This window comes from Megalobrama amblycephala, linkage group LG23, assembly GCF_018812025.1.
Source record: "Megalobrama amblycephala isolate DHTTF-2021 linkage group LG23, ASM1881202v1, whole genome shotgun sequence".
NCBI lineage: Eukaryota > Metazoa > Chordata > Actinopteri > Cypriniformes > Xenocyprididae > Megalobrama > Megalobrama amblycephala.
In genome coordinates, this window is record NC_063066.1 from 2,375,915 (window position 1) to 2,389,587 (window position 13,673).

Consider the following 13,673-nt stretch of genomic DNA (forward strand, 5'->3'; position numbering starts at 1 on the left):
AAGTTGCAAATTGGTCCACCAGCTGTTCCTTATATGTACATTTAACTTTTCCGGCCTCTTATTGCTACCTGTCCCAACTTTTTTGGAATGTGTATCTCTCATGAAATCCAAAATGAGCCAATATTTGTAGTTTACTTCTTCATCCTTGGAATTCATTATATTACTTGTGCTATTTATTTCAGTATGAATGCATTACAAGCCCATTTAGTATATGCAGTGTAGTCTATACAATTTCCAAATATGTGTAAATGTTTATTAAGTTTACACTGGCAGAATCATTTTACAATCGTACACACAAATCTATATTAAACAACACACCAGCAGCACAAGTAATGCGAAAAAATATGTTGAGTGGTTAAACTTATCGGAATTCAAATGTCTCTTCAACTTGGTCTGTGACCAATCCGATTTTGTTGCTCACTGCCTTCAGCCAATCAGAGCTGCTGACGTCACGGTCCTCGTCTGAATCCGGGAAGGAGGTCTCTGCGGAACAAAAAGGGGCGGTTCCCAACTTTGGGGTGTTGTCACACGGGAATAGGTGTTTTTCAACCTCTTTACCTGATTTGCTCAAATCGAGTGAAAAACAATAAGAGATATGTATAATTGTATATGAATGTAGTTAAACGGTTGTTTAACGTTTCTTTTATGTGAATATGCTTGCTAGCTCGTTGTAAAAAGCTCCAAGCAATCTTCCACTCACTTCTAGCGATAACTATTATTAGCTAACATTCGCTATTCTGTTTGATGTATCTGTTAGTCACTTGATTTGTTTTAGTTTTGCCATTAGGTTGTGGCTACAGTGTCTGTGGTCAATAAAATGATTATAAAGTTTAAAGTCTTCAGAGTCATCATTTCAGGTTAACAATTTTTTTTTTTTTAAAGTTTACACAAGGTCAGTAAGTCAGTAGTCTTATTAATGCATATAAAGCTTATACTTATACAATATACGCTGAGGCAGTCATGTGTTTCTGTGGTTGATAGCCTATAAAAAACAAACACTTAAAATTAAAGTTAATTATATCACAAGCACTGTCTAGCCTACGTATTCTCTCTGCTTGTCTGTTGATATAGTGCAGTGGTTATGTCATTTTAATATTATATATATAATATATATAATACTATATAGCTTTTATGATGAAGGTTTACACTATGCACGTGAAATTTGGCATGCGAGAGATTAAATAAAATAGGCTGTTGATCGCGTGCCTGCTCTTCTGCGTTATTCATATTGAAGAGCATCAATTATTAAACAAGACTTGTAGCACAAGAAGGATCTAGCCTTAAGAAACTATTTGAGGTGAAAAAATACCGTAGTAATTTATAGTAAATACTATAGTGTTTTTGAACCATACTTGAATTAATTTGTTGTGGTAATTCTATAGGCTATTGCTGTGGTAATATAACAACTATAGTAATATAAACAAATTACGTTACTGCAATAAGTTTTCTTTAAACTATATTATACTACAATACACGCAGTTAACTGTAGTAAAAACTAAAGTACTGTCTACAGCCTATGCTGTAGCATTCATTAACAAAGTGTTGTAAATACTATAATATACAGTATACTACAATTTACTGGTTCAAAAACACTATTTACTATCAATTACTATAGTATTTTTACACCCCATGTCCAACCAAATGACGCTGATTGGATAAGTTCAGACAAATGACTATTTGTCTATGTAAAATATATAGCCATTGTGACAAAATTACATCCCGTGTCATTATAATTCGTAGGCTAGTTTATGCAAAATAATAATAATAAAATAAATAAATAACTAGCACTAAAAAAACGGAGTAGGCTAATAAAATTTGCATAAATCATATATTTCGCCCTCTCGAGCTATAAGCTACAGGTCCTGTAAAATAGTTTATACTCTTCAAAATAAATGAATGTATTAGGCTATAGTAAAATGTTTCCATATATCTAGGCAGGCAGTCGGGAAAAACGCATAGTTTCCCTGTTACGGAAGTCAAGCATGCAGCAATATTTTATTTATTTTTCATTATCTCTAAACATTAAAAAAGTAGTTGTAATCATAAGAAAACAAGAAAAAAAATAATAATAATAATGAATGGCCTTTCGTACTTTAAACAAAAGGCATATCCCGGCTTCCGTACTTTTTTGGTTGGATCGTTATAAACACCTTTCTCAGTTAGAAAACACCCCAAAATTGGGAGACGCCCCTCTTTTGTTCCGCAGAGACCTATACTTGCTGAATCCCCTTGCTCAGTCACTCAGGTGAAGTATAATGTCGCAATGTATAATTTATTTAATAAAACACTGAAAGCGCAATACATCGCTCAGTCTTGAGGATTCTGGCCAGTTCAATCAAGTGACATCGCAGACTGACCGTGATGGCGACGACAACCGGCTAATCTAATGGCCTACGCGATCCTGAAAGAACCGGAGAAAAGTGCTGCTATTGGGAGGTGAGTTGTAGTCTACCAGTTAACAAACTTTATTTTATTTTCTCTTAACAAACGGAGAGCGATATTTCGGCTTGATATCTCCTTTTTGAGTTTTTGTGTGGTGGTTTATGGCACATGTTTGTATGCAGCACCAAAACATTCATATGATTGGTCAAATCGGCCCGTATTCTGTACGATATTAATTCATAAAGTGTTTTATGCTTGACTATGTACCGAAAACAATATCGACATGCCGAACTGATACAGTTCCCTGCTGCTAATCCTCATTTACTGTTCAAAAATAGTATTGGTTCAATGTAGGATTCAGACAGACTATTGTAAACGTGAATAAAGAATTGAACATGCTGTCTTATATCTTTGGTATATTCTGTCAACAGATGCTGTTCTTCACGAGTCTCTGCGGTCATCATTGTGCCATCAGACACAATGAGAAGCTCATCAGAAAATGGAATATAATGTGTAATTTGTATTTGTGTATAGAGGGTCACCATGGTCCAATATTTTTTTTTCTTTAATGGAAAACATGGTAAGTTTTGCTGAAGCTAAGTTTAAATAAAAACTATTGGATTTGTCAATGAAATATGTCTCTTCATTAGTGATGTTGATACATTTTATTTATTTTAATGGCCTTGAAAACAAATGCATTCAACTTTGGGAAAATGTGTTAAACTGTATTTAAATAGTAGCACAACTGTATTGTGTGAGATTATGTAATTCAAAGTACAGTAGTCAACATTTAAAGTGGATCAAAAAAGTTAGGACAACTTTGATTAAAGGTTTTGATCCGCTGGAAATGTTGACTATAATATACAAAGTATAAGTAATAACAAAGTGTATTGTTATTGACTGCAAAGTGTGTAATTTTTAATATTTGGAATAAGCCAAAGGTACTGAGCATACAGTACATACTATTACCTGTAAAATAATATATTCAGTGTATATTGCTTGTGTTTTCTGAAGACACTGGTAATTATTTTGTAATGTACTTAAATCACAAATAAAGTGTACTTATAACACAAAGTGTACTCATAACAGAAATAAAGTATACTTATAACACAAATAAAAGTATACTTATAACAGAAATAAAGTATACTTGTAATACAACGTATATTATAACAAAAAAAATATACTTTTAACACAAATAAAGTACACTTTAATATCACTAATCAAGCATGTGATTAGTCCCTACACAGACATATACTTAAAGTGTACTAAGTATACTTGAAGTTGTTCCAATTTAGCACACATAAGTATACTAAATATACTTAAAGTTGTATTTTAATACTACTTAATTTCAACTTAAATATACTTAGTACAAAATTAGTTGTTTCAAAATAGCACACTTTAAATGAACTAATCATTAACACACTTGAAATATACTAATAATTAGTCTTGCTGCAAGTATACTTAGTATACTTTTTTTTCACTAGGGTAGGCAATCTGCAGGATTTGCCTAGCTACAGTCAGCGCGAAGGGTGGAAACACCACCTACCTTTTTACCTTATCTCCCTGCAGATTACGCCATTTTACAGAGAGTAAATTGTGATTATTTTACAAGTCATGGAATGGGAAATGTTATATTTACCTGTTAACAGCGATTTTCTGTGTTCATATATTTAAATAAAGGGTGATTATTTTAAGTACCGCGTTTTCTATACTCGTCTTATTCAGCGTGATGTAGCTATGCATAAAGTTATATGCCCTCAAAATTCAAGATACATGGGCATTTTTTGCCCCGACGAGTTTTTCTCATTATATCATAAGATGTAGGCTAGTTGTTTTACAATATCACACGAGTAAAAGTGCCGTTTTCCCCAAATCGGGACAGATGCAATGTTCCTTCAACTTATTGTTAAATGAACAACGTGAGTTACATTTTAGACACAGTATTGTTAATATTATTTCTTCCCTTTATTTCGCCAGAACAGAGCCCCCGTGCAACAGAAATGCTTTTGTTATAGAGGGTATGCACGTGACGTCACCGTCGACCGTTACGACTGCGGTCACGCCGCTGAGTGACTGAGCGGCAGCATTGGTTTTCAGCGTGAATGTCGCGAAAAACACACAAAACACGTCCAAAACGGAAAAGAGCTTTGCGACTGACTGTATAAATAGCTTTGACACAAAACCTGAGGTATATATTTAAAAACTTGCGAAAGCTACAGAAAAAAAAAGCAAATGGATTACTGCAATTCACAGAAACAGCTCGACTCCAGCAGAGAAACATGGATTTGCATTTATCATTTTGTGTCAAATTGTTGGATTTTGAGGTAAAATCATACCGTATATATTGTATTGTTATATATTATGTTGACAACTCATTAATTAAATATTTACCATCTTATATTCTGCATAATTGGGTGTTTTTAAATAAACAACACTGACAAAAACTATACTATAAAAATATATGTTTTAGGGCTGGACAATATGACGATATAACATTGATATAAGTGATTACGCGGATTTAAACCTACCTATATTGTAGTTATATAGAGCGTTCACAGGCAGATTTGCTTTATGTATTTCTCCACAGTCAAATCAGGCACATATAGCTAGCTTAAATATCAGGAAACACGACTCCTGGCTGCCAGTGGCGGAGGCAGAAAGTGGATGGTGGGTGGGCCTCTAAAAGTGTGGGTGGGCCAGAATAATTCGCATCATCCCTTGTTTTTCAACTGGCTTAATTTGGGAGGGAAAAAATGATGGACAGTCCCTCAATGGCGTCAATTCACAAAAAGTCAAGGTATGGCAAGTTCAAATTACGTTATTTAATATAATATTACGTGACAATATCAATTCAAGTAAATCTAGAACGAGATAAGAACAAGACAAAACTGCAGTTACAACATGAACCAACAGCACCAACCGATTAAACAAATAACCTAATAATAATAATAATCACATATTTAGAAATAACCTGGCATGGTAACAGGCAGCTATGGATAAATAAAAATAACAAAAAAAGTCAGCTTACGATTCTAAAAAAAATTAAATAAAAAAAATCAATTCTGATTTGAAACTTGTGACAAACGCGCACGTTAACCCGATCACTTTAGCGTTCATGTAAACATACGTTCAGATTCATCGAATTAATTCATATTTATTTAAGAAATTCAATAAAAACAGAATATTGCTTCAGCCTTATTCAAAGGCCGCAAAAACATGTTCGTTTGTTACGCACTTCAATCCATTCCACCCGACGTTCTTGGTTTTCTTCCTATTTATTAAATATAGGCAATTGGTTGATGAAACATTGATTGAAATTGAGATACAATTTCTACAAAACGAAATTCTCTTTAAAGAAAGACTTACTATAAAACAAAGCTTAATGAAGTGGTCAAACTCATGTCTGACCCGCTGCATGTCTCCCGACATTGCGCATCCGTCATGCTATTCACTTTTCATAATCAACAAGGTGAAATTAAAAAATAATAATATTAAGCTATAGCCCAATATTTAAATATAAATATGAAACTAAATTGGCTATTTTTATTCCTCTGGCCGAGAACGCGCTGGCGCGTTCTGATGGATTCTTTCCTCATGACAGAAACAACTTAAAATATGCCTTTCGTCATTTTTGGCGATAACCTACAGATTAGTGCAAGACTACAAATTGTCTACTTTTATTTGTGTACGCTCACAATAACAACAAAACCTTGTACTTTTGTAAAATAAAATAAGTAAAAACAGGTTGTGCTTTCAGCTGTTTTTCTGCGAGAATCTTTCTGAAACTTGAACTCAGCGAATAATTGTACCTAAAAGAAAGAAACATCTACATTCGGCAAGGAATTCGTAGGCCTATGTCTGTGTTAAATAAGAGGCGATCTTTCCGCTGGAATGTGTTGTTTCTGAAATGGCCAGTGCTCATTGCTGCTGTTATCAGTTCTCTTGGCGCTCGTGCAAATTGCGCAGTCTTCACACAGACAATCGAGCGTTTCGTTCTGGTAAAAGCACGAAACAAAATGCACACAACGTGTCCTTGCACTTGATGTACGATCACTGATGAACACCTTTGGTTTTAATGAGGGGGAAAGATATGATATGAGGGCGGATTAGAACCCAGAACCTCAGAAACGCTTGTCAAAATTTCAACCACGAGACCATTACAAAACACAATTGAGGCTGCAAATTTATGTATTTATTCACTTGCATTATCATGCCACGGCGGGCCAGACTAAACACCTGTAGCTTACCCTGTATGGCTGATGTCTGTTCTAAACAAGTCAGAGTCGGCTGGGTTTTGAATTGAAGATGTTGATATAGTCATAAACTCATTTAGCCTATCTGTTAGTTCTCGTTTAAACGATAAAAGTTGTTACGGCGTCCTGTCATCTTTGTCAAGTCGTTTTTCTTTATTAAAATGCATCATAGATAGCGGGTTAGCCATTTTTTAGGGCGCTGCTGGTAGAAATCCGGATATTTGCGCGAAGAACATAACAGGCTATACTGGCGTGTGACGTAACTGAAGAAGAGACGAATTAGCATATTCTTATTAAGAGTTTTAATGCATGAAAAAAACAAATCAAATTTTAAAAAAAAAGTTATTGAAGAATTGTTAAACGTTAGAAAATTGTTTTATTAAAAAATACATATATATATATTTCCCTGGATCTGACTGGGTGGGCAAGCTCTAAATCTGGGTGGGCCTGGCCCACCCGTAGCTCCGCCCCTGCTGGCTGCATGTCAATATCCATGGATTAGGTTTATTTGACAAGTTGTAAGGAACACTTTTGAGCCCAACCTTTAGTGTAATTCGTTAGTTTCACTCGCGTTTTCGCAGTTTCCCCTATTAAATCCAGTCATGCAGCAGGTTCTTTTACCACTCAGTCCAACTGAGGGAACACATTTTCGGCGGCAAAGTGACGTCGATGTATACCCTCTATACTGACTGAATCCGCGTTTAGAACGAATGAATCCGATTTTGAGCTTCGTTCCTGAATGAATCAGTCATTTGAACACATCGGTTCGGTTGACTCACTCATTCATTACAGTTTTTTTCAATTGCTAACAAGGGTTTAGCATACTTAAAGTACTTTTTCTAAACTCTTAACACAGCAACACACAAACATCACACAATTAGCCAAATAGTTAATTTTCTGCCCAAAACCATATTTTGTTATATAAACACAAACTCCACATTTCAAAATGCTAAAAACCTTTTTCAACATATACTAACTCTATCAAAACACAGCAAACCTGATTCAAAATCGAGTCGTTCTGTCAAAACATAGCACTAGTTTTCTATCCAACATGAACATATAGTCGATCAAAGCGCAATGACTGTCAAAATACTAACAGTTGATGGCATTATGAAAACTGCATTACTTGTCATGTTTCGGTTCTAACTGGAGAAAATATGAAATCCATTGTTTTCATAATTCAGTTTCCTTTTACTACAGTAATAGTATAATGCATGTAAGCCATTCTATATTTTTGGTTGAGTGTTGAATGTGTGCATTCTTGGCAACAGAAGTGAGTCATTATTTTATAGAATGTGCAGTAGAAAAAAAGAAGAAGAAAGTAACAGAATTGCTCAGGGCAGCTACTGGTCAGATAAGTCCCCTATGCAGGACTTCAGTGCCCCCCTTGGTTGAAATCTCTTTCTGGGGTTGGGTGTGTGGTGTTGATGTTGCCCTCATAGAGGTTGGGATGGTGTTCCATTGGTAGTTAGTGCCCTACGCAGACCACATATTCTGCATATATGGAACAGTGGTAGTGGAATCATTGTAGTAAAAGCTTTACATGAAGCTTTTACTGAAATGACAACATGAAATTGCTGCCATTGATCAACAACAAATCCAACATGCATGGCCTTTGGTTACTGTTGAAGCTTTTTTTCCACCACAGAATAAAAAAGTATAAAAGGTAATTGTGACTTTTTATCTCACAATTCTATTTTTTTATTTTTTTTTATTTTGCAATTGTGAATATACATCTCACAATTCTGACTTTTTCCTCTCCGAATTGTGATATGTAAACTATAGGAATTGAGTTTAAAAAGTCAGAATTGTGAGATAAAAAGACATAATTACCTTTTTTATTTTCTATTCATGGCAGAAATAAGCTTTCATAGATTCCACGTGTAAGTGAAAAAAACAGAGATGCACAGTCCAGCATTCTTCCTCCTCTCCCATACCTCTTCTTCTCCCTTGTCCTGATCCAACTTCTCCTTTCCTCCTTCATCTATTCTTCTCCCTTACCCAGATATTATTTTCTCTCTGCTCCTCTGTGTTGTTCTTCATCCACACTGAACAAATCCGATTCAAAGAGTCCTATTTTACTGTGTATGTCCATGTAATGGAAAGATCTTTAACCCCTGACTATGCTTCCAACTGAGACTGGAATCTGCTATTTCTCAATATTTCAGTGATCTAATTAAAAATGCTTATCAATTGTTTCAGTATGTGTTTTATATATATATTCAATACTCTTGTTGCAGAAGTATAGGTTTTATCCTATATTTAAAGATTGGAACATTGGGTCTTCATTTCTGACTTGCTGTGTTTAAGCATTTGCAAATAAGATGAGAAAGATCCATGATTTTGATATGAGGTAAGCTTATATGAAAAGAAAATTTAAGCATTTAAGAAATGTGTTAATTGATTGCAATTTGTTTGAAAACGACATGAATTGTGTTAATAGTATGGCCAAAACAGACGGATGTTCTGCTAAATGTGTTTAGAGTTTTGAAAATGTGACTAAAGATTGGACAAAAGTATGTTAGCAATTGAAAAAAACTGTAAGATGGTGACTTGCTGCCACCTACTGGCGGTTTAGTTTAGTTTCATATTTAAGGGATATTTTAATTAAAAAGTTAAAATTAGAAAAATGTATTTAAATATTTAAATATTGAATTAAATGTATGTAGACAAATTGTAAATGCTGTGTAAATATATTAATGCCACTTCTCATTCTGTGTCACCACTGTATTGCAAAGATGGATTTTGTTGATAATGATTTCATTTGATTGGTAACAGCCATAATGTATATAGGCTATTATGCTAGTATTAATTTTTATTTCTTCAGGTCTTAAAAAGCCTTAAATTTGACTTTAAAAAATGTGCAGCAACCAAAACAAAGTAAAAATTATTTAGACTGATAAATTTTTCCCCCCAAGGATTCTATAAATATCACGATATATCGATATCGTGATATTTTTTGGCCACAATAACCGTGGTGTGAAAAATCTAATATCGTGACAGCCCTATTATCTATATTCTATTGTGAATAAAATATACGTTTATGAGATTTGTAAATTATTGCATTCCTTTTTTATTCACAATTTGTACAGTGTCCCAACTTTTTTGGAATCGGGTTTGTAATTAATTATGATGGCTTAATGGTGTTGATGGTAATAATTAGTTAGATTGTGTGTGTTGTGCATTAACGGAGGCCAGGTGTTCTTGTGAACCTGCTGTCAGAGAGAATCAGCCCCCTAACAACAGGACCACCCTTTGCCTGTTTGTCTATGCTGTGCATTAAAAGAGACAAGATTTTGGCCAGTCAGCTGCCAGAAGGGGGCGCTCTCCGAGCAACAGAGCCACCACTTGCCAGCCCTGATCTGAGAATTATGTTGTGTGCAATGGATTTAATTACTGAAATATTTATACGTGTTTTTCCATGTAATTATCTCTATATTTATTACCATCAACACTGTCACCACTTTCTTGAATTGATTCAGTTCACACTCCTGACCACAAATTGAATGTTATATATTGTTATATATTGATATAATAATAATGACGATTACATAACAGCTGCAAATATCAAGCATTAAGAAGATAATATGTTGATCATATGCAATATACCACACTACTCACTTATGCCTACACTGTAGGTTATAATATTATCTCTTCTAGGATGCTATTTTTATCTTATTATCAAATCCAACTACTATAATAACCTAATAACTGTTATAATATAATCATGATAATCAGTCAGCTAAAATCACAATATGTTTTCAGAGACCAGTATTATAATATAGTCATATTCATTCTTTGTATATATATATATATATATATATATATATATATATATATATATATATATATATATATATATATATATATATCAGTATCTTATCTACTTTACTATTCATAATGTATTATATATTTTAAATCAGTTAATTATTTACTCAATTATAAATTCTGACCTTTCTATAATAATAATAATAATAATAATACATAACCTTTTTTATTAATAATACCCATAACAGTCAAACACCACCTTCCTCATTCATGTAATGTGGCAAAACCATTTCCTTATATCTATTTTTAAATTGATGAATATTTGGACATTGCTTGAGCTGTAACCCCAATCGATTCCAAAGATTAACTCCACATATAGACACACACAAACTTTTCCTGGTTCTCACTGCCTGAACTTTAAAGTTACCAAACCCCCTCAGATTATCACTCCCTTCTCTCTGCCAAAAGAGCTTTTGAATATTCATAGGAAGTGTACTTTTACTGGCTTTGTATAACAATTGCACAGTATAAAAATCAACTAAATCAAAGAATTTTAACAATTTAGATTGCAGAAATAAACTATTCATGTGATCACAAAATCCTACCTTTTGAATAATTCTTACTGCACGTTTTTGGAGTATAAAGAGGGGATGTAGTGAACTTTTATAGTTATTGCCCCACACTTCTATACAGTAAGTTAAATAGGGCAACACTAATGTGCAATACAACATAAACTGCAAAAGGTATTTAGTTTTATTAATAATTGAGACACTTTTAGAAACTTTGCTTTATATGTGTCTAATATGTGGTTTCCAGCTTAGTTTACTATCAATAGTTATTCCTAAGAATTTAATTTCAGAGACTGCATCAATAACAATATGTTACGTTCCACGTGTGTTGTGTGTGCACTTTTTACGCTCTTCTGCCCTACTTTCTCTCTGTCTGCAGGTCGGCGTTTATTGGCTGCTTCGGCTGCCAATCTTTATTTCTGACGTCATGATGCCCTGCCTATTTGTTGATGCGCCAGCTGTATTTAAGGGCTTGAATTGACCGTGTGTGGCATGCGCCAGGCCAGTGTACCTCGTGCTCCAACGTGGCCATTTGTTTTGGGCTATTGCCATTTGTTTCGTCGGTTAACTCACTTTGTGCAGTTTTGCTTTGTGACGTGAGCTTTGATCTATTTATAGATTCGTGTAACAATGTCCGTGTTGGAGTTTTGCCGTTGTGCGTGTCAAATTAAAGTTACTGTTTATAAAGCATAAACGGTTGTATTTTTTTTTTTTTTCGAAAATGACCGATTGATTCGCTAGATAAGACTCTTATTACTCATCTGGAATCGTTTAAAGCCCTTGAAGTTGCACTGAAACTGTAATTTTGACCTTCAACCTGTTGGTAGTCATTGAAATCCACTGTAAGCAGAATAATCCTGGAATGTTTTCCTCAAAAACCTTCATTTCTTTTCGACTGACGAAAGAAAGACATGAACATCTTGGATGACAGGGGGGGTGAGTAAATTTATCAGGAAAAGTGTATTTAAAAGTGGACTAATCCTTTAAAAACTGAGACACTTTTAGAAACTTTGCTTTGTATGTGTCTGATGTGTGGTTTCCAGCTTAGTTTACTATCAATAGTTATTCCTAAGAATTTAATTTCAGAGACTGCATCTATAACAATACCATATATATTTATAAAGATATTTCCTAGGTCTAAATTTCCATTATAATTTCCAAAGAATATTACTTTAGTTTTATCTAAATTCAGGGATAATTTGTTAATGTCCATCCATGTGTTTAGTTTCATTAATTCATTATTTATATGATATATTAAATTATTATAATTATCACTAGAATAAAATATATTAGTATCATCTGCAAATCCAGAATTAATTTCAATAATTTAGATACATTAAATATGTCATTACTCTCTAGATATGATCCGTGTGGATCCTTCAAAGTAAATCTTCACCTATTTTATCTTGTAAGATTTGAGGGAGAAAACAGCTTCAATATGCAGCATTTATTTAAGGATTAAACCGTTACACATTCAGGTTATAATGAATGAGACACAATAATGCTGACTAAAGGTCTGTCAAGCTGAATTATGCTGCCATTCCTGTGTCACACAAGCAGATCTTCATCGCATCTGCCTTCCTTCACGATAGAGATTTCAGTTCCTGATTCCCTAAAAAAAAAGAGAGAGATTAAAGTGAAGTTTGAAAGTGACTCTAAACTGATTTTAAACCTGCAGTACTTTGATTTAAACTCACTCGATGGCAGCACACAGCAGGCATTTATTGCCGTATGTTTTTCCATCAGATCCACACACGGGTGAATAGTCCATCGTGCACACGATAAACTCAGGTTTAGGTTTAGGGTTAGGCTTGCAGTCAGGCTGGTCACATAAAAAAACAACAACATTGAGTTGTTTGCAAATGGAGGGAAGTAATTCTACTGCCGTTACACATTCAGGTTATAATGAATGAGACACAATAATGCGGACTAAAGGTCTGTCAAGCTGAATTATGCTGCCATTCCTGTGTCACACCTGTAGAAATTGATCACATTTGCCTTCCTTCACAATAGAGATTTCAGTTCCTGATTCCCTAAAAAAGAGAGAGATTAAAGTGAAGTTTGAAAGTGACTCTAAACTGATTTTAAACCTGCAGTTCTTTGATTTAAACTCACCTGATGGCAACACACAGTTCGCATTCATTGCTGTATGTTTTTCCATCAGATCCACACACGGGTTTATAGATCTCTGGGCATGCATTAGACGGGTTAGGCTTGCAGTCAGGCTGGTCACATAAAAAGAAAACAAAATTGAGTTATTTGAACATGGAGGGAAGTAATTCTACAGTCTTTATTTACTCACTGCTCTCTCTCCATCAGATACGGCCACTGTTTGTGTCAAGAAGGAAAAAAAGGATTAAAGTTTATCATGATAAAGCAAGAGGAAATAACTTGTTTTGCCCATGCAATGAAAGTCAATGAAAATCTAATGTTGTTTTGTTGGATAAAAACAATATTTCAGTCTTTTTTATAAGTGAACCACCCCTTAATTAGCAATATCCTAATATCAGTTGTTTTAGTAAATGAAATCATTATATTACTCACCTAGGACACAGAGAAGGACGATGACTCCACGTGCAAACATTGTTCCAGACTTGAGAGTGAACTCACTAAAACTGACAATATGATCAGTGATAAAATTATCTGCCTATTTATATCAGTACTGTTTCTTCCTCTGAATTTGGGAGCGGACCGTCCATCC

General features: G+C 34.2%; 2 protein-coding genes across 8 annotated transcripts in view; both read right to left on the bottom strand.

Moving 5' to 3' along the window:
• LOC125258832 (ovoinhibitor-like) overlaps nucleotides 1–13,673 on the bottom strand; it is a 301,375-nt gene that overhangs the window by 208,819 nt on the left and 78,883 nt on the right. The window lies entirely within an intron of this gene.
• LOC125258836 (double-headed protease inhibitor, submandibular gland-like) lies at nucleotides 12,405–13,653 on the bottom strand. Its single transcript, XM_048176000.1, has 6 exons — nucleotides 13,517–13,653; nucleotides 13,275–13,300; nucleotides 13,088–13,197; nucleotides 12,948–13,005; nucleotides 12,670–12,794; nucleotides 12,405–12,584 (listed from the first exon to the last, which is right to left on the bottom strand). The coding sequence occupies exons 1-6, from the start codon at nucleotides 13,554–13,556 to the stop codon at nucleotides 12,521–12,523; spliced, it is 423 nt and encodes a 140-aa protein (XP_048031957.1). The 5' UTR covers nucleotides 13,557–13,653; the 3' UTR covers nucleotides 12,405–12,520.

Excerpts from the sequence above, each read along its gene's own strand:
- LOC125258836 (XM_048176000.1), bottom strand. The coding sequence starts at position 13,556 with ATGTTTGCACGTGGAGTCATCGTCCTTCTCTGTGTCCTAG. Across the intron at positions 13,301-13,516 it reads CGTCCTTCTCTGTGTCCTAG|TGGCCGTATCTGATGGAGAG; the intron begins GTGAGTAATATA and ends TGACACAAACAG. Across the intron at positions 12,585-12,669 it reads CTGCTGTGTGCTGCCATCGA|GGAATCAGGAACTGAAATCT; the intron begins GTGAGTTTAAAT and ends CTTTTTTTTTAG.